This window comes from Diorhabda sublineata, chromosome 3 (genome assembly GCF_026230105.1).
Source record: "Diorhabda sublineata isolate icDioSubl1.1 chromosome 3, icDioSubl1.1, whole genome shotgun sequence".
In the NCBI taxonomy this organism is placed as follows: Eukaryota; Metazoa; Arthropoda; class Insecta; order Coleoptera; family Chrysomelidae; genus Diorhabda; species Diorhabda sublineata.
In genome coordinates, this window is record NC_079476.1 from 15,513,201 (window position 1) to 15,540,771 (window position 27,571).

Sequence of the window (27,571 nt, forward strand, 5' to 3'; positions counted from 1 at the left end):
CCAATTAATGACAATATTATATATACACCAAAAGAAAATAAATTTCTGAACATTTTTCTATTTAATTAAGTTAAATAAATTAACTTTGTTTAAAACTTATTTACAGTCTCATAAATGCACGAATTTCCATTAATTCTGTTTAATCTATCTATACTTATATTGAACTCTAGTTGTTACTTTAGCTACGAACTGAATGTTTATAATGATCTTTCAATGTTAACGGAAATCTCAAATATCAACACAATTCAAATTACTCATCTAGAAGCAAATTTCTCAACCTTTTTTGAAATATAGACTACAGAATAATCAGCGTCGCAAACTTTTAAAATAGTTCTTTGTAATATTATGGATGCTACATACTATATTCGGAATGAAAATCTGCATAGAAACCTCAATGTATAAATAGATCAAAATTTGTGCCCAAAAAATACGAAAAAATGATCAAGAATCTATTAAATATAGATATTAGTATGTATAAGATAGTGCCCTTAAATCTTCACACTATTTTGTCTGTGTTCAGTTGTGCAATTTTGACAAAACAAAATATATATAGTTGACGTCTTTGAGTTGTCAGAAAACAGCCAGCGTTTTATTTTTTTATTTAAGTTTATTACACAACATAAGAGGCAGTGGTATAACCATGTAAGACCGCTCAAGGTCTCTCGGGAGACAACCTAAAAGGTGGAAAGATAGTTGGCAATCCACCTCTCAGGAAAAGAGGCAGCTTCAGAATTAACAGATCGAATGATCTCCAAAAAGTAGAAGATTTAAGTTTATTGTAGTTTTTCCACTGCAAGGACTAACATAACCAATAGGTTATGGGCCCAGAACGTTGTTAAGAAGAAGTAGTAATATTTCGTGTCTGAAATCAGTCAAGAAAAAATTAGCGTTTTAATAACAAGATCAAAAGAGAACAGTCTCGAAAGAATTTAGAAAAATGACTACAAATACGACGATACCGATACTAGAAGCTAACAATTTTAGCAACTGGCTGCTTAGGACCAAAATATTATGCCGAAAAGATAAGTGTTTAGAGGCAAAGAATGCATAACAGCCAAATAACAAATTGAGGCACTTAAAAATGTGTTTGTGAGGACAAGTTCTTTGACTAAGATGGCATTATGGAGAAAATTATTAACTATGAAAAATGAGGAATTTGATAAAATAGAAGACCTATTTTTAAAATTTGAAACAATTATAAGAGATCTCAAAGATATGGGATCTATATTAGTTGAAGGACATAAAGTATGTCTTTTATTGTTTGCTTTACTGCCAAAATACAATAATGTAACCACTGTTTTGGAAACAATAGAAAATGTTAAGATAGATTTCGTTAAACCTAGACTGCTATATGAAGAATAATTCACAGTCGGACACTACAGAATCTAGTTTTAAAGCTTGAAATGGGTTCTACACGTATGGAAGGTAAAGGTACAAGATGCCCATTTACTGTTCGCTTCGTCGTTGAAATCGTCCTCTATATTATTAGTATATTCCTCTACAGATGGGAATTTCATCACTACTAATGGAGGTCAATCGATTTGGATATGCAGGTTCATTCTATTTCCTTTAATCGTTATTGAAGGAAAATTTACAAAAGTTAGAATAGAATTTGGAATGGAATTTGTAGATCCGCAGGACATCTACAAGCCATCAATCGCGATCTTGTCCACGAAAGTAGTTTCTAGTAGTTTTCTGTGCTTGTGAAAGTATCATGAAGTTCAAAATCTCTTTTACGATCTTTTTGTTTCTCTTTTGAGATGCTTGAAATTTTTATTGGTGAATGTACTAGAAACGTGTTATTCGAGCTGTTTACACATACTTGTAAAATCTAAAAGTCTAAGAATATGAATTAAATCACAAAAATTTTCATGCTTTCGAAGTGGATTAAGTCAAGTAGTGTGTCGATATCAATCTTCTGTGTTTCTCTGGTTTTTCAAATTCAATTGTGGTTGCATTGGATACCGCATAGTTTTAAAATCGCTCAAAAAAAGGTCTTGTAGATTGTTGGGAACAAATGATGAAAAAATTCAATCGCGTTGTTGCAAATGAATCATAGATCTATGCACGTAAACCCGAAACTAAGCAACAATAGACTGTGTAGGTCTCTCAAGACGAGACAAATACAACAAAAGTTGTTTGCGGACCAAGCACCAAGATGAATCTTGCCTCACCGCGACATTGCGCGCTCTCACACATCAGTCCAAACAAAAACGTTTTTGAACAGTTGAAACATTGATTGATTGATGGGTCATCCACAGTACAGTCCTTGTTTGGCAAACAATAACTTCTTCGTATTCCCGCAGACTAAAAATAAATTGCGAGGTCAACGTTCCTTCACATCCCAAGAAGTTAATGTGTTCAAATAACTAACATATTTTGGAAGTATCTCAATGAAAATGCTTCAACAATGAGAACATATGAGTGGAGCTCAGAGTTGGTTGGTAAACTGTTTGGTGAACTTCTTGTGAATGCTTAGTAATTCATACCAGAAGTTTGACGTATTATCAACACCCTGTAGTTTTCAGTTATTGATTTTTGAGTTATACAATAATTTCTCAGACAGAGGAATTGTGAAAATGTCTCGGTATAACGTTTAACCGCATTTCTTCTGCTACCATTCAGTCAGGATTTTTCTTTTGTTTCTAGGACGTTGACCATAATGGATACCAATACTTTTCTAACATATGTTACGACGCCATCAGCCGTAAGTTTCCTGTGAAATTTTTCTAGTTTGTATAAAAAATGTTATTCTTCTGTTTCTTTTTCTTATGTTTTCACTTTTCAGAGAATGATTCGAAATAAGATACACAAACATCAACGGAATCCAGCTTAAAATTTCTCCCCATTTACAGCTTCGCCATTTACATATTCTCAATAGGGCTAATATGAATTATTGTTTCATCAAGTCTCATTGTAAAACCGCCGAAAACAATATACGGACCACCAACTATTCGCAATTGTTGGAAAACCCTGCAAGTTCTCTTATTAAAATAGTTTTCAGTCTAGTGCAATTACATTTCTATCAACGCTTCAATTGAAAACCTCATTAAGCAATTTCAAAGTTTTATACTCCAAACAAAGCAACTGTGAGTTGAAATAATCAAAATTAGTATCTCTGGTAAATATTTGGGATGTGCGAAAATTAATGAGGCACAATCACAATACTTTTTAGGCATAGAACTGAGTGTGACTTCTTCACCAATGTTGATTTTGCATACTCCAATACCTGTTAGTATTATTTTAATACTGAGTTAGGATAATTTACATACTAAAAAATCATATTTTTGTAAGAAGTAATTTTTTCCTCCTAAGAGTCTATAGTGTGCTTATGCTCTGCTTTCTAAAGGAATCTGTATTTATTATTTTATTTTTTGTAATTTTATAGTTCGCTAATGGTAATTTCTAAACAAAAGATGCTAAACTTTTGAGGGTAGGGTGAGGATCTAGAGCAGTGCTTCCCAACATTTTTTGTGCCATGCCCTACCCAAGCCCTTCTAAAATTGTTATGTCCCCCTATGTAACATATACAACATTGTTAATCTTAAGAAATTGAATTGTTCAATTGAGAAACTTAGGTGATAAGTTTTAGGAGAAAATCACAAGGAAATTGTATACGAAACACAGTTAGTGAAATTTCAAAACATATGATGAAAAACTAAAATACGAAATAATTTTAGCAAAGATTTTTTCTTCAAAATTTGATATTTTGAATTTAGTGAGACTTTTATGCTTGATACTTGGTGCACAAAGATTTTATACTAGGTTCAAATTTGGTTAGCTTTAAATAAATAGAGATCAGTGATTTATTGAGAGAAGTTGAACTCTGAAATTTATCTCAAATATGGTTTCACCAAACTGTTTGTCATTTGAAAACGTATAAAAAACATATATACATTGTAAGTTGGGACATCTTCATACTAACCATGATTTTTTATCCGTAATTCTAATCACTGTGTGTGGTCATCAAAAATTCACTCCATAACGAAAGACGCTGCAGGTGATGGCGTTTTTGCAATTATTTTCTTAAAGTGAAAGTCTTCCTGGTTACCTTAATTTTGTGTTTTATCTTGAGTATTGATCTTCGTCTCAGGTATGTTCTTCAAAATTATTTTACATTTCGCTAGAACAAAACCCTTACTTGGTGTAAGTAAGTTTGTCTGCTTGCGGTTCAGATTACAACTACACACCGAAAAGCTTCTAATCGTACGCAAAAACTCAAATATTCTGAAATCTCAAATATCGCTCTCGTCCCCTCACTTCGGTCCTCACTCAGTTGCATCATTTTTGATGTAACTGACAGTTTTCACCCACTTTGTTTTTGATGACTTCATTCAATATCGCTAGAAATAGTGCATACAATTTGATCAATTTTAATTGCAGTCAATCTACGGCGATTTCTTATTTATATTTGACTCATGACATGATCAAACACATTAGGATAGTAATAGTATTGGAAATATAGATTATAACATGGAAAAAAATCGTGTAGTTTCGAAAATTAGAAGGTTTGTTCAGAATTTCAATAGGCGTCTTTAGATCTAGTAGTTGGCTTCACAAAACCAAGATGGACGACTGCATAGGCGGTGCTAACCAAAAAATCGACAGGTAAGTATATAGTGCTATCAACGTTTTTTCAAAATTGTACTCTTTTTAGTTTGCTGGCTAAACGAGCACATTCTTCTCTCCTATCTTCTACAATTGGAGTCATATGCAGCCTCTAACATCATGAGAGTACATAGGTATTTATAATTACTGCTGTCAACAACAGAGTAGCTTTAGCTGTTCCTGGCTTGACTATAGATAACGAATCTCTTTTGCAATCTTTCTGTTTCTGTTTCAAGTGCTTCATCACATATAGCAAGCAACTGAAATCACATAAAATAAATTATTCTGAAACTATGTGACTATCTTCGAGTTCGAGCAGTCGATTCCCGCGCAGTAGGTGCACATATCACAGCAGGTGAAGCCCCCTGCAATCACAGCCTGTTTCATACCCCTTTGAGGATCCATAGCGAACCATCTTGAGGAGGCACTAAGACGCTGGAGGATCCATCAATGGCATGGGAATGAGGTAATCGCCTTTTACTTTCCAGCTGAATTCAGTGGCTAGAAATGCATTGCCAAACCAATCCTGAACCTGGAAAAAGATCAAAAAGCATATGTAGATATAATTGAATGATTATTGCTGCCGCATGCTTGTTAAGAAACCATTGACTTTCTTGCAAGTAAACTCAAGGATCATTACATGGCAGCTCTAGATGTAGGTGACAATAATCGGAAATCTAACGTCTCAAGTAGTTTGCCAACAATCTTGTAGTGCTGCACTCGAAAGTTGGTTAGTGTCGTGAACTTGGAGCCATTGTACAGAGCAAGAATGAATTGCTCCCCTGCTTGCGCTTTGCTTGTTTTGGATGAGTTTTCCTCCTTAAAAGTTTTCATTTTTTTGCCAATTGAGGGTTATTTAGCGCTACAATTAGGGCAATGCCAAGTACCTGTAAAGAACACCTACTATTTGAGAGTTCTAGGAAAAACTCTAGCATGCGATTTTTCTGATTTGATGATATTTTTAAAGATTAGAAAATTCTGAACAAACCATGTAATTTTTGTGACTACAAGATATTTTTCTACGTTGCAGTGGTTTGTTAGCTGAAATTCCTGAGCTATAAATCAAATACACTATTATTGCATTCACTATTTAGTACTTTTCGTACATTATATCAATTCGGTATAATGAGAGAAAATCAAACAACGCAACTTTACGTTTCAGTTAGTGTTAAAAGAGAAGAATTCAATACCACACACTTGAGCGGAGCCACTAGCTTCTAATTGGGAGTTTCAAAGTACGGACGAGGGAGATTTCAACGATTCCGGCTCTAGTGTTATTGCTATGTGTGTGAAATTCCAGACAATATATTTGAGAGCAAAGGTAGACCGCAGAAACAGAAATTTCCAGAAATAATATTACACTATAGTGGACAGGACGACCGTAATTGGCTTGAAAAAGAGACAATTTCGTCGGAAATGTGATTGGTTGTTGGAAAATAGAGAGGCGGCAAAAGTTGACAACCAATTAGGTTTAATTGATAGCTTGTATGACGGAAAAAGAACAAGCTACAACTGTATTTGAAATTATATGATGCCAGAATATATATCGATGTACATTCGTACTTTTTATACAGTTTCAATGATTCGTCATATTTTTCCCTATTCTTTCAACTAAATCATATGATACTTTTAACTATTTTTCCCATCATTTATATTACGATAAATTTCACAAAATAGAACATTAGAACCTTTTGAAATATGATAGAAAATGTGTATGAAGAGTCTACCTAATGATTTCCTAACGTATGAGTGATTTTTGTTTTTCTTCTTTATGTTCCAGTTTTATATTCTTCATCAATCTCTTCTTATCGTATAATCTTCCTGTCAGTTTTTACTTTGGTTCTAGTGCACTCCTTTCAGATTTATTTGATTTTGATTGCTTCCACCTACTAATCATTAAGAAGACAGGCAGTTGGGGATGGGTGAGGAATATTAAATGTAGATATGTTCCATTTTGTATATATGATTTCTTTTTCAAAGCTCGGATGATTTTTTTTGAAGATGCTGGTGTATGTGTGTCATGTATGGTGCGAGGAACCAACAACAAAAATAGCTGCTTTGTGCAAATATATATAGAGAGACAGGTAAGAGCCATAGTTCACTAGGTTATGAGAAAACCACAGTAAACCTGTAACAACAAAAAGTTGTAATGGGACTTTTACTTATAGCGATAGGAAAACTACCAGGAAGGTAGGTAGTTACCAAGAAATTTCCAATAGTACATTCGTAGTGGCTAAATGAGGGATTACGATACATTTTTTCCGGTTTAGAGGACCAGACCTAAACCAATGAATTAGTCAATTTTGTTAAGGATGTTTCCTGATTTAACTGTATGACTTATGTATAGAGCTTTCAGGTTTTTCATACAGTTTGGAATGGCAATTATGTTGCTTGTATACGAACAGAGCTTATATAGTAATTGATAATTGAATACTCGCAAAACAATATCTTATTTAAAAGATTATTGGATAGTGTACGATAGACGTTTCTTTTTTATTCGTATAGGTCAAATATATAATCAACTCTTCACATTGTAACCTATTATGTATAGACTCAACAGAAACTGAATCCAAATATATTTAAGATTGCTCTTAGTAGAAACTTAAATTCAAGATTGTCGCATCACAGTTTCAAAATGGATAGTGAGCGCGGTAAAGAAATACTTGTGTTCAAAAGAGTTTAAGTAAACGCAAATTTCCACAGAATTGATAGATAAAAATTTGCAGTAACATACGACAAAGTAAGAATAGTAACATGATTTTGATTGTGGTAGAGAGTCATGTACACAAAAACATCTAGTGGAACACAGACAAACGTTGCCTCAACCCAAAATATTGAAAAATTTATTGACACATAGCTGAAGATAATGATACTATGTACTATATAATATACTCGCTCCTAAACTGAACTAAATTTTCGGTATTCGGTATTCGCGGTATTTTAACGCAGTGTACGGGGTGCTTGAAAAAAAGGTGATCCCTCCACTAGGATAGATAGAAAACTGAATTTTTTCGAAACACCATCAATATTCAAGATAAAGTGCGTTGAAGAAAACAAATATACACATTTCTTACGATTTTGCCACAATTACTGGCAACATTGGTTTTAAATTTTATACGAATATGTTTTGGAAGCGGATACATCCGATGAAATTGTTTTTATGTCCGATTCTCATAGTTACACGGTTCGTACCAAGTAGTATTGAATATAACTTTTTCAATATTAGATTTATTAAGCAAAATGTCAAATAAACTTAAACATCATTTAATTATACATCAAAAAGGTACTCTTGATAAAGTTCGATAATGTGTAAGTAATAACCGATGCTGGTATAAAGTATTGATAAAGTTGATAATTATTATTATTACAGCCTTAATCTTTTTGTATTATCTACTTGTGTGATGAGAATCCACATGTCAAGAAGGTTCTGCATTACCAACAATTATTGAAAGTTAATGTGTGGGCACCAACTCTAGGTGACAAATTAATAGGTTATCACATTCTACTTGGAAATTTAAATGGTGATATGTACCTTGATTGTTTAAGCAATCACTCATTCTAGATATTAGAAGATTTAACACTAAACCTGCAAAGATCTTTATTTTTAATGCATGATGGAGCTCCACCGCACTTTGATAGACGGTGTGGTAATTGGTAGTAACCATTTTCTGAATTGAAGGATTGGTAGAGTTGCAGAAGCTCCAATTCATTGGCCTCCTCGGTCATCTGATTTTAATCGCTTGGATTACACAGTTGAGTAGTACCTTATGGAAAAATTTTATGCTAAAGAGGTGAATTCACCTAAAGAATTGAACGTAACTTAATGACTTTAATGACCTTATAGCTGACTTCTAACCGTTTAGACGATTAATGGTTTCTTTAGAAAAAAGGGTAGTCTTGTGTATTCGTGGAGGACATTTTTAACACTCACTCTAATTGAATTCTATTTTATGTTATCAGCCATCTAAATTTTCATCTCGTGATTTTTTGTTTAATTAAAACATTTATCATCACTTCATATCAGCATCGATTATTATTTCATAATTTTAAAATCAAAATATTCCGGAAACAATACTCAGTATCAAGTTTTATCAAGAAAATATGGCAAGTATATTTTTTTTGTTCAACGCACTTTGAATACGGATGGCGTTACGAAATTTTTTTACCAAGCAAACCCCAAATATTTTTCAGTTTTCTATCTATCCTATAGACGGGATCACCTCTTATGAAACACCCTTTATATAAAACAAGAATAGTTTTTTGCCAGACCAATAAGAATGGATTACTTATAGATCCAATACTACAATACAGAGAAATGTGCTGCAAATGTAATTGGAGATTATGAAGCCCCAATTTTAGTACATTACCTGCAAAAGGCACTCCAGATATAGGTGTTTATGATACCAATTTAATGCTAGCATTACACGAAAACATAATATATTAGGCTTTATGGAGATTGAGAAATGAGAATGATATTTTCGGCAAATTCTCTTTTGCAATTTAGTTAGGGTTGATATGAAGGTATCACCACCCCCCCTAATGGAATTGGTTAGTGGAGAGTATCTATTTTCAGTTCAATTGTCCATATAGAAAAGCTCTCTCAAAGCAGCAACTACGAATACTGGGGCGTTCTCCTCAAAGTATGAAGCGAATATATTGTAGTTAAAGCCTTTCGCAATCGGTGCTGGATTGTTTGGAAATGATGGATTGAGTTTCTTGTTGGTATTTAGAGTCACCCTTTACGTATGGCACCCATTCGACAATTGCTTCAGGATGTTTTATGATCTAATGCTGGTGATCTAAGTGTTTCAATATAACTGAGTCGTGAGTGTCGTGGTATGAAGAAGAAATACTAAGGAGCTTTGTGGGATGCCAGTTAGAGACATCAATGACCGAAATTGAACAGTAGATTTGATATGAATATAAACAAAGGTTATATGAGAAGTTTCCGCTCTAATTAAGACACAGTTTTCTCCATTTTCATTTTTAATTTCGAGAATAGTCTCATTTTAAGTCTATATACTATTTTCAATGATTCTTCATTCTTATAGTAGGTATCCGATAACTTACTTGTCTGATGAAATTCTCGCTGCTACATTTGAAACTTTGAAGTTATGTAACAAAAAAGTGGTTGAAGGCCAGATCTGGTGAATACAGTGAATAGTCAACCAATTCAAATGGGCTGTTGGTTCAGAGTCTCTGCATACAGAGACTAGCTCTTCTTCTATTTTCATAGTCGTATTTCCTCTGTAGAATAAATTTTTAATAACAGCTCAATATTAAGTTTCCTGAATATAATACTAATTGTCGATAATTAATGACATTCAAGTGAAAATTTGGGTCATATTATACAGAGCTGATTAACTACAAAATGAAATTTCAATAATGAAATCCAGAACACATATTAGAAGCAATGTTGGAGCAAAATTAGAAGAATAGAGGTCGAAATATTGGTTGTAGACTTTTTTGCATTTTTGGTTACCTCAATACTTTTTTCATTTTATTAGTTTGATTCACTTTGAATGTTTGGATACTTTTTATGACCATTCCAATTTTCCAAACTGTGATTCAAGTGAAAGAAGGGCTGGCCATTACTCCAAATTACCTTCCTTTCCAAAAATACAACAGTAAATTAACATATACAATTTATTAGACATTATTCATATAGTAAATTAAGTTCAACCTTCAGTAATATAATTTTAGGAAACAATTTAACATAATAAACGTCAACCTATTTCACACCACCAATGGGTTTTACAAAGAACAAGACTACATAAATTCAACCCTTGGAAAGAGTCTCTATTTACTGAGCTCTTCCTCCGTCACGAGTTTATTTTCTATTGTACAGTAAAACCATTCAGAAACCGAAAGTGGCTCTATATTAGGATTCATTTTAACTTATTCTGAGATTGCTTTGGAACAATCTTAAATCAAGGGATACAAAATCAGAAGAAGCACATGATACGTAATTTAGAGAATTGAAATAAGGATGGCCATAAAAAGGTGTAAAGTATAGTGTCTTAAAATACTAATGAAAGAAATTCGAACTCACGCTACAACGTTTTATCAAATGTTTAACCGTACTTGACAAAAAGACTTATATCTAACATAATTCTGAACTAGTCTGAATAATTTTGTGTATGAATTTTTGATTTGAATTAATGAATAGAAATGGACTTGTCGATAGAGCTGCCCACCTAGTAGTGTTGAAACACAGTTTTCTATGTTGATCTCGCTTTGTCTCAATATATATATATATATATATATATATATATATATATATATATATATATATATAAATTGATGAATTATTTATTGATACGACATCAGGAAGATTAATCGTCATTTTATTTGAACCACAACTTAATTTGTTGTTAAGATCGTGCATATCTCCTTTTGCTTATAGCAAACTCTCAACATTTCCGCCCCTTCACCTTGAATGAATGACAGTTTGTCATAACTCGTTTGTTCATTAAAGTTTATTTGATGCTTTTGTATCACTTTCCATGGGATGATTTAATTATATACACAATAAAATGATGATTTCTCAGGAAAGCCACAATAAAACCGATTGTAAATGAAATATTTTTTGGATCAGTTGATTCGCGTATCAAATTCGGTGTTCATACAGTTTGCATGTAGACCCTGTCCAGTTATGGTGGGATTCTAAAATTCGGCGAAGGCCTCGCACTCTTCATATACCGCAATTCGTTTGATGTTTGTATTTAGTTTTCATAATAACAGGTGATTTGTTTATATTGTTTCTTTTGAACTAATAAATAGGAAGGTCTATTCATTTATTTGTTTTGTTTCTTCATTTTCTAGAATTTTTTAAGAAGTTTGGAACGTTTGAATATATAAAAGAGCTCGTTTAGCGCAGTTTAGGTTGATTTATAATAAATACTGATAGTGAACAGAATGTTATAGGAAAGTAACCAAAGAATTTGAAAAAATTATATAAATTATTAAATGTTTGTGATAAGTTAAATATTGTGATATATTTAAGTGTAGTGAAACGAAGTGTTTAGAAATTCACCTCACGAATAGAAAGAGTGTAAATAAATAAGGAAAGCACCACAATAAATTTACTGATTAGTTATGTAAAATGTAATGTAATATCTACAGACAGTTTGAGAAACTTTTTTGATGATATGGCCCTACTGTTGATATTAATTTAATTAAGACTTCGTACGAAGTAAGTAAGTACTTCGACTAAGTACAAAGGAAACGGAATATGACTCTATTTGTGTATTAGTTTATTATAAGAAAAATATACGAACATCAAACCCAACGAATTTTTGTTAAAACTTAAGTAAATATCCGCTTAATATAAGAAAGAACAGCATCAAAAAAACAAAATAATATTGAGGAATATGGAACGAGAATTTTGAATTAAAATAATATTCTTAAATCTGAGACTTAGGAATCACACTGTCTTCAAATAAAGATTCTTTTTTTTGTCTCAATCTTTGGCTATGTCAAATTTGCCAAATTAGAGTCATTTTTTCTTCTTCTTTTTCTTGTAACAAACTCTTGAAATCTTCACTCTCATAGAAGGTTTTCACTTGAAAGGAAAAGGGTTTTTCTTTTCCTTCCCGCATCTCACGAGTTTTATATTTGAAAATGAAACTTGTATTCCATTATATCTTTGTCAAATTTGTTGCCGATCTCTGTCTTGAAATTCTGTATTTTATAGTAATCAGACTGGGTTATTTTTTTATATCTATGATATCTCTGTTACCTGAATTTTCTTGTCGATATGTCAATACCCAAGATTCACATGGAAAGAATTGGTCTGTGTATGGTTTCCAATATTTTTAGTTTGGTGTCTTTAAAACCCAGTATTAAAACGCTTTTGCAATAAAACCACAGCATCTTTGCATAACCTAGAACAGCGATTCCCAATATGTGGCCGCTCTATCTAGAAGGTCCTTGGATACCTTTAAACAGCAGTTGCGGTTCCTAAGTGTTGACCCGCAGGTAGTTTAGTGCCAGTGGATATGGCCTGCGGGCTTGACTTTTTGTGAAACTTTTGTGACTGCTTCCAGTGCTCGATGCGTAAAAAACTTGAATTGAGGCGAGCAGAATAGGCTATGAGTGCCGCGTTTAGTAACACAGCTGAATTATATGTTATATATATATATATATATATATATATATATATATATATATATATATATATATATATATATCTTCATAGAATAGATTGAATTATTCGTAATGATGAAATGTTGTAAGCTGGTTGATAGTTACTTCAATGCTTACGCGCCGAAGCGATTTGATTGCTGATTTCTATTTTATTAATTGTATTAATATTCCACTTTACTTTTGATTTTGAAAAAAACTATCTAAATATTCTTTTATAATTTGTAAAAATATATTTAAGGAACATAGCTTGAAAGAAACTAAGTAAAAAAATACATATCGGGGTGTATTTCCTGTCTAAAAATTATAATTATTACCGAAAAAGTAAAATGAGTTCACTCCAACTTTTTTCAATTGGTAATGTCCTTTCTAGTCTGTAAAATTTCATTGTGTAGCCAGAGTAGATGAATTCAAGAAATGATACTGATATAATTCCTTGCACAAACAAGCTTGCACAGTTTAAACTCTTTTAGTAAATATATTCAAGCTTCCAAATAGACTACAATTGTTGCAGTTTACAATTTCCTAATTGGATATCCCAGAATTGAAAACATTCTTTGGAAATAATAAATTGTGTGAAAGAAAGAAGTTTTAAAAACTTTACAAATCAGTACTTAACTTCCTTTATATCCAGCGCTGTCTGAAGTTTCATCTGCAGTGAGAATTACTTTAATAGTTATTTTATCCCGCATTGTACGGTTTCAATTTTCTGAAGGAAAAATAGTTTCCCGAATTTACTCTTGAAATAAGCAAAAGTGAAAGCCTTACAAACATCCCTTTCATGAAATTGTATTAAGGTAATTTCAAAATGTTTCCAGCGCGTATATTCCATTTGTTTTTGTATTAGGTTCTGTAAATTTGAACGGAAATATATTCTTTGTTGACGTATTATTGTTATCGCTTGGAAACACATAAAACTCGCCCATTGTTGTTATATTGGGACAAGAAAGATTCATACGTTTCACAACGAATCGCTTGAATGTGCGGCGATGTGTGAAGTTTTATCTTTTTGAAGTGAACTTTTCGTTCACAAAATGATATAAGATTCACATAAATCATAATTTGGTTACACAAATACCAATATTGACATATTTCTATTCCAGAAAAGGGATTATTATGATTATGAGCAAAAGAATGTATAAGAATAGAATATTTTCACCCATGCAGATTTATGAAACTTAATGTTATTAAAGAAACTATAATAGAACAAGTGCCTATAATATAGAAAAGAATGATGGGGAAAGTGTATCTAGGAATACCCCTAAGATTTTAATGCGCCAATCTCCCTACATTACACTACTTATTTATATTTATTAAGTGCAAGTTGCTGATTCAAGAAAGTCATGTATGTATCACAATAAACTTATGGTTTCCATTCAATTCAATTAAACAGTTCAAACTATTGCTTCTTTGTTTTTCTTCCAGGATCGACCCCCTGACTGATAATCCTGCCAGGTCGTTGTCAGAAAAAATATTTTCACAATCCCGCTATTCTGCAGGAACTACTTTCTATACATTTTGTAATGGAAGGTTATATTTATAGAACAAAATTTCTAATATTTACGGTTCACATGAATTTTTTTTATGGAGAATTCGTCATCAAGTGTATAGAAGTTCAAGGTGCCCTCTTCCAAAATTTATCATGATTTTTTTACTGTTTTTATTTGATAAGTTTAAGGCTAACTAACTCAATTTTTCATCAATTTTAATTTTTTCCTTATGTAAATATTACGATGTTCGACAGAAATGTTTGATTGTGTTTTGATTGTTTAATATATTTATAATAAATAATTACAATTTATGATTATTTTCTTCAGAATGTCTCTTTATGGCAAACGGTTTACATGGCTTGCACAACTATCTAAAAATCTAAAAACTTCTAAACCATAAATTTCTTCAAGTTGTACCAAGAGTACATTTTTGTTGAAAAATTTAAAATTCATTGATGTTATCTTTGGATTGTACAGGTTACCTTTGTCAAAGTTACGAATTGTCGACCATTGGGTTAGAGCCATCCTTCGCCTTCAGATTGTAGTGTAGAATTATTTATACTGTCAAACACACTTCATGGACATACGTAATCATTCGTTGAAAATTCATAATGTTCGAATGTATGTATTTAGAAAATATACTTAAACATAAGTTTTGATTTTGTAACTATGGAAGCCTATAGATGTCACAGCATTATTTTCAAGTCCCGGAACGCCATGTATAAATTTCATAATATTCTTTTCCTGATGATATGTCTAGATTTTAGGTCTTTTTCAATAGAAAAAATATTCTTTGAAATGTTTTTGATAAAGACCGAAATTGGTCGAAATGTTAAATTTTTAACTATTATGTTAACTAATTTTCTATTAGAAGACACCTAATATCAAGATAAATCATCACGAAAAACAAAAAATATAAGAAAAACAAAATAAAAAATTCTATAATATTGTTTGTGAATTTTCTTCATATTACGAGTAGCTATTTTAAAATTAGTTTTTTTGTTAATAATTTTCGAAAGATTCATAACAAATTTCTACTTAACTTCAGTCTTTACCAAAATATATGTATCTAGTGTATGTATATTAAGTATATATGTATATGTATATTTTATGTTTATTGAAATATTCAAATTTTTAAGAATAGAAGTTCTTGATTCATGTAGTTCTCTTAATAATGTTCATGGAACCTTTTGATTTCTCTTCAAAAGCTATCGATAATGATAGTTATTCTCCAATAAGGGATGCTGTGAGCTAGTTAAAACTGAATAATATTATTCAGAAAAGCTTAACAAACCCACTTAATATCATGTGTTACAAAATTTTAAGCACTAAACTATTTAATAATTAAATGGAAGTTTCTTACTCCGGAAAGTTATGTAGTCCGATATGCTATAATATAAAATGAACTTTTTGTTTTAATTCAATTCACTAAAATAGCTCAAACAACAAACATTGTTGCTACTTTGGAGAAATCAACCATCTAAACATCTCTATAAGGTATGTTCAATTTTTTTTTGAGAGAGAGAGAGAGAGAGGAAGATAGAGAGAAATGCTTTATTGTCAAAAATTGATAAAATTTGTATATAAAAGCTTGTAAAAACTAAAATATAAACATAAAATAGCTAAATAAATATAAAGCAAGTGAAATGTAATTTTAACATACAGAATAAAACCACAATGAGTAACTAAATTATAGGTAAAAGTAAGAGCAAATAATAAGTAAATAAGTCGTAGTAAAAATTAAAGCGGTATGCTGCATATCCGGAATAGAAGACACTTTCTAGTTAATATTTTCTCAAATTATTGCAGAATGCAGGAAAAGATAATATCGATTTGATTTCAATTGGCAAGTGATTGTGCATATTTTTTGCATTGTAAAATAATGAGCCTTTCACTAATTCTGAACGTGGAGTAGGTAAAGATCGTGATCCGGGGTCCTAAGTGGATAGCCGTGCAACAATCTTTCTGAAATTGGAGAAGGGTGCTTATGAATTAGGCCAATGGATTCAAAGATGAATAAGGAAGCAAAAGTCAGAATTTTTAATCTTTTGAACAAGTTCTTTCTGTTTAGTCGGAGTGAATATCTAATAGCTCTCTTTTGTAGTTCTAAGATTCGATCAAATTGTCGCACCATACGTACTCCAGTAGGTGTATATCGGAGATGCGACTCAATCAGGGCTAAACTAGTTAGTGTTTTTATGAATCTAGAAAAAGTCCACATCACTAAAGAGCATGTTCCAGTCAATTGTTTGATAACTGTGCTTGAAGTTTTGAAAACTTTTTTCCGAAAAGATACGGCATAATTTGCCAGAAGCATTTGTAGTGTTGGATTTTAACGAAAATTTTGTTATCACTGCTTTATGATCGGAGAGACTTGAGTTAGAGACAATACAGTCGGTGAATTCTGGATCATAGGATGACACGACATAGTCTATAGTACTTAAATTAACTAAAAATTTCACTTTCACCTGGCGAGCTACTGGAATAATATTTGATATGGTTTTCTCTAATTTTTTGAAGCTGTAGACGTCTCTCCGTTGAAATAAAAGACCTGATGGCGGAAAGATCTGCTTCAACTTCGGCTGAACCAATAAAATACGCGTTTTGGAAGCAATAATATAACTCACGCAAGGAATCCACGTCGCTAGGGAGTACCTCTGATACTAGCGTTAGTTTAATGCTGGTATTCGTGTGCCCCTTGAAGCACACGATGGATGGTTGATCGAGGAGATAGGAGAAATATAATCTAAGTATTTTGAAGATTATGAGATCCCTCAGCCTTGACAATACATAAGGTCTATTTGCCGCATTCAAATTTCGCAATAGCCGCACTATAGTTGGGGTCATCGGATCCATATGTGAGAAATCATCTCTTTTCGCATTTTTTTCTATAATTACATCAGATTTTCCTATCTCATGTATCTCCCATACAAGCAGCTATAGCCTCTCAGTCAGAACCTATTTCAACAGTTTTGACCTCCTTAAATAAGTTTCTTTGCGTAAAGCTAGATTCTTTCTTTATATTGTCCATTTCTATATGTTGACTGGTAGACGCAGAACCTGGTTCTCGCGGAGCTAGGTTTAAGGGTTTCAAAGGTGAGTTGACATTGTCTATTTTGGTACCAAGCGGCTACATACTTATATCCTTAAGTTACTTCAAGTACATTTTTTCTGTACAGTAATTTTGACATCAGAGTGCAAACTGTCTAGTTTTCAGCATTGGGAAGAATCGTATAAAATCATTTGTTTTTAGTTATTCTTTCACGTAGTGTGCAAGATGATTTGCTCTATATGGAGGCGGAATGTGGGACACTACCACGTAATTCCAATCCTTCTTTGTAGGGTTTATATGAGGTGGTGATGAGATAATTTCAGGAGATGAAGGAACAATTGTATTGCGTTGATATTGTCTTTTTTACTGTTTGTGGTCTATTGCTAATATTTGTCCTATTCTTCTCATAACATTGATGAGTCGTGAACCTGGTCCATGAAACTAGTTCCTAAGTTGTAAATGTCGTATTTCATTTCCCTAACCAATTGGAATAGAAACGTTGTTCATTTTCAGACTTTTGTTGTGGAGACTGTATAAGATTTTCCATTTCGAGTCATGGTTACTTAGAATGTCATATATTTCTGAGATGGTTGGAAACATGTCATTGTTCTTTTTTAAACAAGAATCTAGAGACATTTTCGACATCTTGTAGAGGGATCTTAGATTTCTGTAACTGTGACAGTTTATCGTGGAGATATTTTAGAATGGGAGATTCACAAATAATGCAGACAAATCCAATATAATAACATAATATAATAAAAATTTATGCAACACACTGCGACACTCCCCATTACAGCGGAGTATATATTTCTCCTTTTCTAAGACGGTCTTTTGACAAGAATTACATTTAAATTCAGCCATATTAAAGTGAAATTCAATACTCATAATTAAATGTAAATGTAATCAAAATAAAATTGTTTAGTTAGCCTGGAAAGTTTAGTAAAACAACACATTTAGTAGCGAAAACTAGCACGTCTATATGATGTCGGACCGAAATAAAAATTAAGAAACAAGTCAAATCAAAACAAAACAAACATTTAATACAGACAACGCACGAAAAGTGAACACACACACTAACGTCTCCTAGGACTGTAAATATTGTAATCCATATACGAGTAGTTCTTAATCTTTATTTAATTTTATTGTACAAAATTCAACTGATTTTGATGTTCCAAAACGTGTTGCTTTAAGTACTGTCACTGATTTGAGTTTTGAAACGAATAAGTGCAAAAAAATTCTATATAACAAGATGGTGGCGAAAGGAATGTTTTCTGAATGTATGAAGTGATCCAACCAATGATTGTCTCATAAAATATTTCCAAAAGCGCGGCTCGGCCGGGCAATGTTTGCCCGTTTATGTCCCCCAGGACTTCACAGGAAAAGTGTTAATTTTTAGATTCTAATGTAACTTCAAAGTTATATTTTTACATCTTGTAAATGAATTCAACTACCTAACAATATTTTTATTTATCTGTATTTAAAACCAAGTCGAAGTTACGAGGATGTTATATAGAAAGAATATTCTCAACTAAGTGGACTTGAGCTACTGACCATGCAAAAATCTGGATGCGGGATACAAGTGAATGTCCAATAATTTGGATTTGGATTTGGATTTGGACCTACAATCGTTAATAATAAGGGCTTAGAGGTACACATTACTAACAGAGAACAGTAAACTTGTGAGTTCTCAATATCAAATAATGACTTAATGAATTTCTTAAGTGAAAAAACATCGTTTAGGGAACTTGCTATCGTCTGGAGGTGCAATACTTGACCCAATAAAAACACAATGACTTCAGAGAGCAGAGCTGCTATGGAAGTATTGACGGTTGGAGCGGTTTACTCTAGGCTTGTTTTGGAGTATAGTAAAAAATTTGTGGTAAGTGATAGTTGCAAGGTCCAGCACTTTCGGGTGCCGGGCAATAAGTCAACAGTTCAGCACTGACAATTACGAGGTTTGAACACGTAAATTACCCTTATAGTTTCTCCCAGTGATATTGAAATGTTCAAGCCCAGTTGTCTAATTATTTTTCGAAGTACAGAAGACCCATGTGTGCAACATTTCTTGACGGCCCAAACTATGGACTTTAAAACCTAATCAAAAAAGCTATGAATTCATAATATTTTTTGAACTGTTGCATTTATCAAACTATTGAATATTATTATACTTATATGTTCATTAAAATATTATATTAAAACATCTATGAAAGTGACAAATATCATTATCGACAAGAAACTGTAGAAAAAATCAATTTTCTCTTACCCGATTCGATTATACTGCCAAGTTAGTTCGGTTTTATGATTGTATTTTCGCAAAATAAATTCCAATTCATTCTATTTTCGTTCTTTTTATCTGACTGGGTTGCACAAATCGTATAACAAATTTGGACGCTATAAAAATTTCACTAGATTTTCTTTTTCCTCATATCCAACGTAATAATTCTCTTTGATGGTTATAAAACTAAATTAAATGTTGAATAGTTGATATGAGACCGCAACTAAATTGAAAGCAACACATTTTCGTGTTTGTACTTATAACTGGAGTTTGGCTGGGACAGAGAACAATGGCAAATAGTTTTATTTGGTAGTGTTTCCAAGAGGCGAGGAGAATATTAAGTGGTAGTGTGCTGCATTGCTCATGACATAAATATAACTGAATTATAATTATTACTTTCCGGGATGCAGAGGCAAGGAAAATAGGTTGTTGCCAACAATGTTTGTGTACAATATCGAACCAGAAAAAAGTGTGTTAAAATGGACAATAGTAATAAATAATTTAGGACGATATTCAAGTACTTTTATAACGGGTTGTTGTGAATTGGGAAAATTGTATGAAATATATCATTCATCCGTTAATGTCCAGGAATATTTTGGTCGAAAAATCAAAAATACCTCACCATTATACTATATATGTTACAATGAAGCTCATGAAGAAAAGGAAGATGACAATTCGGATGGATGACCACTATTAACGTAGTCAATAATATCACCACATGCTTTTCCGAATATGTTTTCTAGATATTTCCATTTCCAAAATGGAGACTTTCTAATTCAATTAGAAATATCCGCCATTATATTCAGAAATAATTTTTGATATATAATAAACCCATTGAACCATAAATTGTTGAATATAAAATTGATAAGCCACGTTTTCATTGAAGTCGAAGTGAAATAACTACTTTCAAGCCACTAAAACAATTATTTATTGAAGGCCTCCCTGGAAAATTATTGTTACCGACATGTTTGTCATATTGGCGATTTCAGTGGAATATCTTTCAATATGACAAACGCACATGGTTGGTAGTTTGCTGTGACAATTTAACAGTAAGTATTGGAACGAGTTGAACAGTTTGCGTATTAGTGAAATAAAATTTGAACCGTTTAGAACTGGAAGACGCAGTTGCTGTTATTATGTCAGGGGTCGGTTTAAAAACAATGAATAAGTGCAAATAACTAAAAACTAACGTCACAAAATAGAAGCACAATAAAAAACGCATATTTAGACAAGCAGGAAATAAGGTAGGATAGGAAAGGACAAGAAAAACCTAAAAACAAGAGTTAGTGGAAAAACCTTGTATGTGACGTGGAATTTTATTCTAACTGTGTCAAGTGAACAAAAGTGAAAAAAAAAATTATTAACATTTTAATTTGAGTTTAAATTTATAATTACCTTATAAATTTAGGATCTCCTGTTAGGTTAAATTGCCATGTTTTTCCACAATATCTTTTTGTTTTTGCGTAATAAAGTACTTTATTTCTAAAATATATGTGTAATTTCTGTTTGTTCGGAGAACTTTAATAGTGAATATTGAAAAATAATTACAAAACAAAATTACAAAATTGTGACTAACAGAAAAAAAAAATAGAAAAACGTTTCTTAAAAAAAGGATATTCTGGTGCTTATAATTCCGTGAAGATCACTTCTTGAAGCAACAGAAAATATATCGTTGATGACTGAAGGTAGCTCACTTGAATGTTTTGCGACCATCTTCAAAGGCTCTAACCCATTTCTGCACCATTAATAATGTGTTCACAATTAATATCACTGCTTTGGTGATGAATATCTGCCGTTTTCAAGGCTTTACTACTAAGAAAGAATAGTTTAATTTAAAGTCAGGGATAGATAGTTTCCATCTATATACTATTACAGTAAATTCGATGTAAGTGGCCATCATTTAAGTCATATTTTCTCCACTTTATTCCGTTGTTTTTTTTGTTTATTTTGTTTGTGAGTGAATGTGCAATAGTGTAACACAATTTTGATTTGAATTGAAGTGAAAGTACTAGTCAAACAAGTTCTTTCCAAAATCAAAACATTCACTCAATTCTTCGTTGATTCTAGTTTGATAGAAAAAGTTTACCTTAGCTACAATAATACATTGAAATAAGCCCTATAATTTGATGCTCGATATTGAGTCTATCATATTTGATACTCAATGTATATCATATTGAGAATTAAATTCGATGCCATCTCTACTAAATTTTATTAATCTCCATTTGACTACGAAAATTAAACGATGCAGAATGGTAATTTTTAAATATAAAAGGCAAATTTAAGGATTTAATACTTGTAACCTGATATTTTAGTTTAATGAGGAATCAATCATTTTAACGGTAGTTGTGTTGATACTATGACACTTGATTTTTGGCACTCGATTTGGCGAAAAAAATCTGATTTTTCTCACTTGTACTATATACTATTTATGGAAACGTTAATTTCGAATACATGGATTTTGTTGCAATCTGTTTTTGTTGTATTGTAAATAAATTGTAAATGAAAAGTATCAAATATTTTTTCAATCAAGAATCTTTTAATTCCTTGATTTCAAAATTGTATTTGTAAGAGTGTGAAATAACATCATTAGTCAATTTTTTCGGTTTTTTTGTTGGATTATGGTTTATTTTTTTTGCTACATTTCTGTAAATGATATTTAGCTTGTATTATTATATTTTTTCATTTTATTCGTATAGGAGCTATTTCAGTTTTTCTCTCAGAGACTACTCTCCGGAAGTTTTCTTATATTTCATTAATTATTTTTTTCTTGGTATTACATATCCTTTTTAAGAAAATTTGTACATTTATTCACTTACATAAAAGAACATTTCCTTCTTAAGGTAGAACTGTTTTTTCTTCCCATTTTCTAGTTTTGTTTTGGGCAATTACTAGATGGCGCCCGTAAAGAAAAATCACCGTCTTCCCGGTAAGCCGCCGAAAAGGAAAAGCAACTTTTATATAATTTATTTACAAAAATTAATATTGAAGTACTTAAATTCAATGATAGCATAATCCACGATATAAAATATTATGAAAAGATTATATTCATCACAATCTCATAAATTTTATTTTCCACTAGAGCTCCTAGAGCTCGTAAATTACTATTATCGTATAATCCCATTAGATTACATCGAAACTATCCATTCTCATAGTTCATTACGAATGAGATAAAAGATTCATTTATTTTGACAACTGAGAAATGAACGCTCAGCGATATCCACAGTTGTAAATATGCTTACTATACACAATTTTCAGATGAAACAGTCGGTATTTGTTTCAGATTTCCAAATCGAACTCAAGTGAAGTAACTCTTGTGTCAGTGGAGAGAGAAACGTCAGGTGAATTTAAATGCGAAGTTAGCGCTGATGCACCGCTTTTCCACACCGATATCCAAGTGGCGAAATTGCAAGTTGTAGGTAAGTATTAATTTACAACTGAATAAGTATGCCTTCTCTTACGATTTATATATTTATCTTAATTATATCGACTACAGAATGTTAGACACACTGATTATATGAATTATTTAGAGAGACATTGAAAAACTGCACTGAGAAAATTAATAGATAACTTTAAAATTCTTGCTCGCAATTATATAAATTATACTATACGTCAGAATATTGCTAATGCAGAAAATGATTACACTCTTGTCTTGGCGAAAATACGAATAAAAATGTCACTAAAGAAGAAACTGAAAAAAAAGATCATAAATTTCATGTGGTACACATCAACAAGGAATTTATAGAAAAACTAGCGGAACAAATAGAAGGGAAACCAATGGAAGTTGAGGAAGACATAAGCGAGAGCTGGGACAAAATTAGAAAGAACATAGAAGACGCTTCTAAGAAGTCGATAGGTACACTCATAGTCGTACCAACAACAAAATCAGTAACGCAACTCCACAGTTCTGTCGAAAAATGGAGACAAATATAAGCAAAAACAAAAAGTTTACTTATCTTCCAAAACGGTACAAACACCAGAAGTTTACAACAGACAGAAACTGATTAGGCACAAAGCTAACTGAAAATTAACATTAGCATTGGGAATCATTTTCGAAAAAATTGTAGGGAGATTTGTAAAGGTCCCCAAAAAATTAAGACAGTATTTAACAGAAGTTACTTTACAAATCAAGTAAAATATTAGATAAATAGATAAACTCCCTATCAGAACTATATGAACAAGTAGGTAATTCTAAGAAAACCAACAAACCGATAACTATGCTGGATACAACAATTAACTACTCACAACAATTATCACCCACAAAATGAATTTGATATTAACACTAAAAGACGAGCAGCAAGGATTCAGATCGAAAAGAACCTTCGTAGATTGGAAGTTTTTCATGCGAAAACATGTTCAGAATTCCAACGAATATACTAAACACTATTCCTATGTTTCAGTGACCTGAAAAAAGCGTTTGACCGTTATAAACTTGAAGTGAAATATTTTATTATTCATAAGAAACATGCCTATCAATATAATTTAGACCATGAAAGACATAAACTTGACAATAAAGAAGAAAGAAATCTCATGCCAGTCAACATAATAATGGTTGCAATCATAAAAAAAGTGTGTCCAGACAACTGAGTAACATAAATGAGACATCAAAATCCTGTACTACGGCGATGACGCTATGATATGTGTAGAAAATGAAGATGATCTTCTGAATCTTAGATTTGACATAAGTTACGGAAAGGTAGAAAATGTGGACAAGAAAACAGAGCAAATAGGATCGCGTGATGTTTTCAGAACGTAGTGTGGCGAAACAAACGCCACTCAAAGACAAGAAACGAAGATACAAATTTATAAAGCAACTATCAGATCTATAATGACCTATACATCAGATACAAGGTCAGATACATCAGAAACGAAGCCATTTTTTAAGTTCATAGAAATGTAACTTCTCAAGCGTTTCTCGGGATAAAACATCACAAGGCCGAGGAAGAGGCGAAAACATCAGACGATCATGTGATATAGATTACACATGGGTATCATGTGTAAGAAAAAAATAGCAAGGTTTAAATCTCTAACTGGAACACGGATTAGGGGTCGTTCACGAAAGAGGTGGAGTGATAACCTAGAGGCAGGATGACGAAAGATAAATTAACATTTCTCAGGCCTCATTGACGTGGTTCAAGCAAAATGAGGATTTTTTGCATCAATTCATGACTGTAGATTAAATCTAGATCCACCACAACATTGAACATTACAAAGAAGGAAGAGACGGTTTCATCGGCTGGAACAGTTATTATGACCGTTTTTTGAGTAGCTAAAGGATTGAGTTCATCATTATCTACAAAAAAATAGAAAAGTGACATTAAGATTTGACGAAAAAATTGCATTTCAAACTAATGTACTTTCTCACACCACACACCACGCAATTGCAGGCGAGAGATTTGCATTAATCAAGAACGTGATCGCATTTGTGAACGCTTATTTTGAAATCGGAAACTTCTCAGATAATTCTCGTGGAACAACTGCACTCGTTTACTTGGAAAAATCTTTCCGTAGACGAGTCCTTGGTGTTATTCCAAAGATGTTCACCGTTTAGAAAGTACATGAAGAACAAAAGGTTCAAGGAGGGAGTTGAATTATATATTATAAGAGAGCCCAATGGCACTAATTTGAGAACTTTGATACACAATCGAGCTTTGGATCAAATTACTGTCGAGTCGTACTCATATTTTCAATTTTAATTGATTATTGTTAGTAAAAGAATGGTGGCCAAGACTTATATTGGTCAATTTTATTTGAATATTTCAATAAATATTAACTGCCGATATGAAACAAAGAGAAAAGTTCCATCACGAATTTACAGTTCAGAATTTTCTGGCAAATTTACCTGTTGTATGGTCTATTTCTAGTGTAGTAATAGGGGCCAATACACTTGGGTTCCATTTGTCCTGATTGTGCTTTTTCCATTGATAAATGGCATGATGGAACCTTTTCACTTGTTTATCTCCCAAAATTAAAAATTCTTAGAATAAATCTAGTTGGGTGTCTTAAAGATAAATCTTTAGTAATATGTTGCAATCCAATGCATGATAGGCTACCAACAACTCGCTAATAAACTCTTAGAACTTCTCATTCTTATCTTTAGCAACAACTTTTGCAAATACTAGACATTTTATCAACTGATTTGGTGTCGAATGAAAATAATTTTCAATTGAATTCAATTTTATTTGCAATTATAGAAGATGAACTGTATATTGCTCTACAAACGGTACAATTTCAATATGTTTCTGTCCGAGGCTTAAATATGTTAGCGAAGTCCTCACTTTTTTTGAGAGAAACACCAGTGAAATATGTTATAAACCAGCTAAAGTGAAATTAATAGTACAACATCACAGATTTTGAAGGAATATCCAATATATTTGATTTTTTCCAGTTATGACTTCATGTTTCTATAGGCTACTTTTATATTAACAATAAAAACTAAGGAAACAGAAGACAATACAATTCCTTTATGAAGTAAAACTACCTCTGATCTAGTTTTAGAAGCAGAAGAGAAATTAAGATCGATATATTAAATTATCTATCACTACATTTATATCTTAACAATACACAGTCTCTATCTTGAGAATAGTATACCTGGCGAGTTCGTCACGATGTAGAAAATGGCTTATTTCAATTTCATGATGTTACAAATGCCGCATTAACGGGATCCCAAGAGTTTTGACTGATGTGAATTGTTAATAGTATGCAGATTTCAATGGTATAGGTAAAGTATCACTATGGTCTGTTAATTGTACTTATGTAAATTAGAGTATCTCACTGTATGTTATTATATTTTTTTTATAATCAATATCGGAAAGATAGAAATAGCAGCCTAAAACCGTGATTTTTCCCACAATCAGTCGAATTCCTAACATAGATTATGCAACAAATATGGAAAATCTAAAGTTAAATTTCCACAAATGTAACAGAAAGCTTCTTATAACACCTATACTCATTGATCAGAATTTGCCAGGTGGCAAATAAAACCATCCAGCTGAGTTCGTGTTGATCAGTGTAAGAAGGTAAATGTTTGCACAAATTTTACTCTTAGAAACTATTTAAGCTCTAGTCACTCCGTATATTTCGTCAATTCTCATAATTCCTTTGATCTATCTATCTAATCACGAGGTATCACACAAAATAATTGGAATAAACAACCAAGTGTAGATGAATGCCAATCATTCTTATGAAAGAAAAACATTGAGATTTAAGAAATTGACTTAACACTTCATACAACATCAACAACAAGTCTACTTAGTGTTTTTTTTGTAATCGTAGAATATACACGATAGGATATCTTTACGACCCGAGAGCTATCATAAAAGTTCATGAGGCTGAAGCTGCTTTCACCAATCACCCAAAGACAGAGACAACTAATAGCCCAAGGTCACGTAGAGTAAAACTAAATTTGTAAATAAAAAAGTTAAATCAAACAGCACATGGTGTATGTTCTTGGAAGAAAATAACAAAACTGGCATTGTCTTATTTTGAAAAATGTCCTGTTCTCCAAAATATTTCGTCTCATGTCTTTTGCCGATATCCAGATAAAGAAATACTTGTTAGTTCAACTTTTACACATCCTTAAGAGTTTCTACATAGTCATGTGATTCTAAAAATGAAAATATCATTGCACCATACACACAAAGAAACACATGTGATAACAAACTTGGAACGGTTTATCAGAATATTCCATACGAGTGTTCCAACTTGATAAGAATCTGCTTGAATTGTTTTTCTCTGGAAAAAATTCATTGGTAGAACATTTATTATAAATCGGTTGTTGATTTTTCAAGACTCATATCACTTTCAGTGTCTGAAGACGGTAACTTGTTTTTCGAAACGCCCAACAGATAGTGTAATCATAGTATAAACAGTGTGTTCAGTATGAATATAACCAACGTTCCCAGAAATTCCAAACTTATTTATCAAATCAATACGAATAATTATCAATCTGTATAAACGTATATAAAAGATAATTTACAGTATAACGTGAGTAGAAGCTATAGA

The 27,571-nt window shown here is 32.0% G+C and overlaps 1 protein-coding gene across 2 annotated transcripts in view; it reads left to right on the forward strand.

Annotated features, from left to right (window-relative positions):
- The window catches only part of LOC130442015 (uncharacterized), a 218,773-nt gene that overhangs the window by 168,121 nt on the left and 23,081 nt on the right, over positions 1–27,571 (forward strand). For both annotated transcript variants that reach the window (XM_056775967.1, XM_056775968.1), the window contains exon 4: positions 22,851–22,986. In XM_056775967.1, the coding sequence (XP_056631945.1) occupies positions 22,851–22,986 (136 nt within the window). The remainder of the gene's footprint in view (positions 1–22,850; positions 22,987–27,571) is intronic.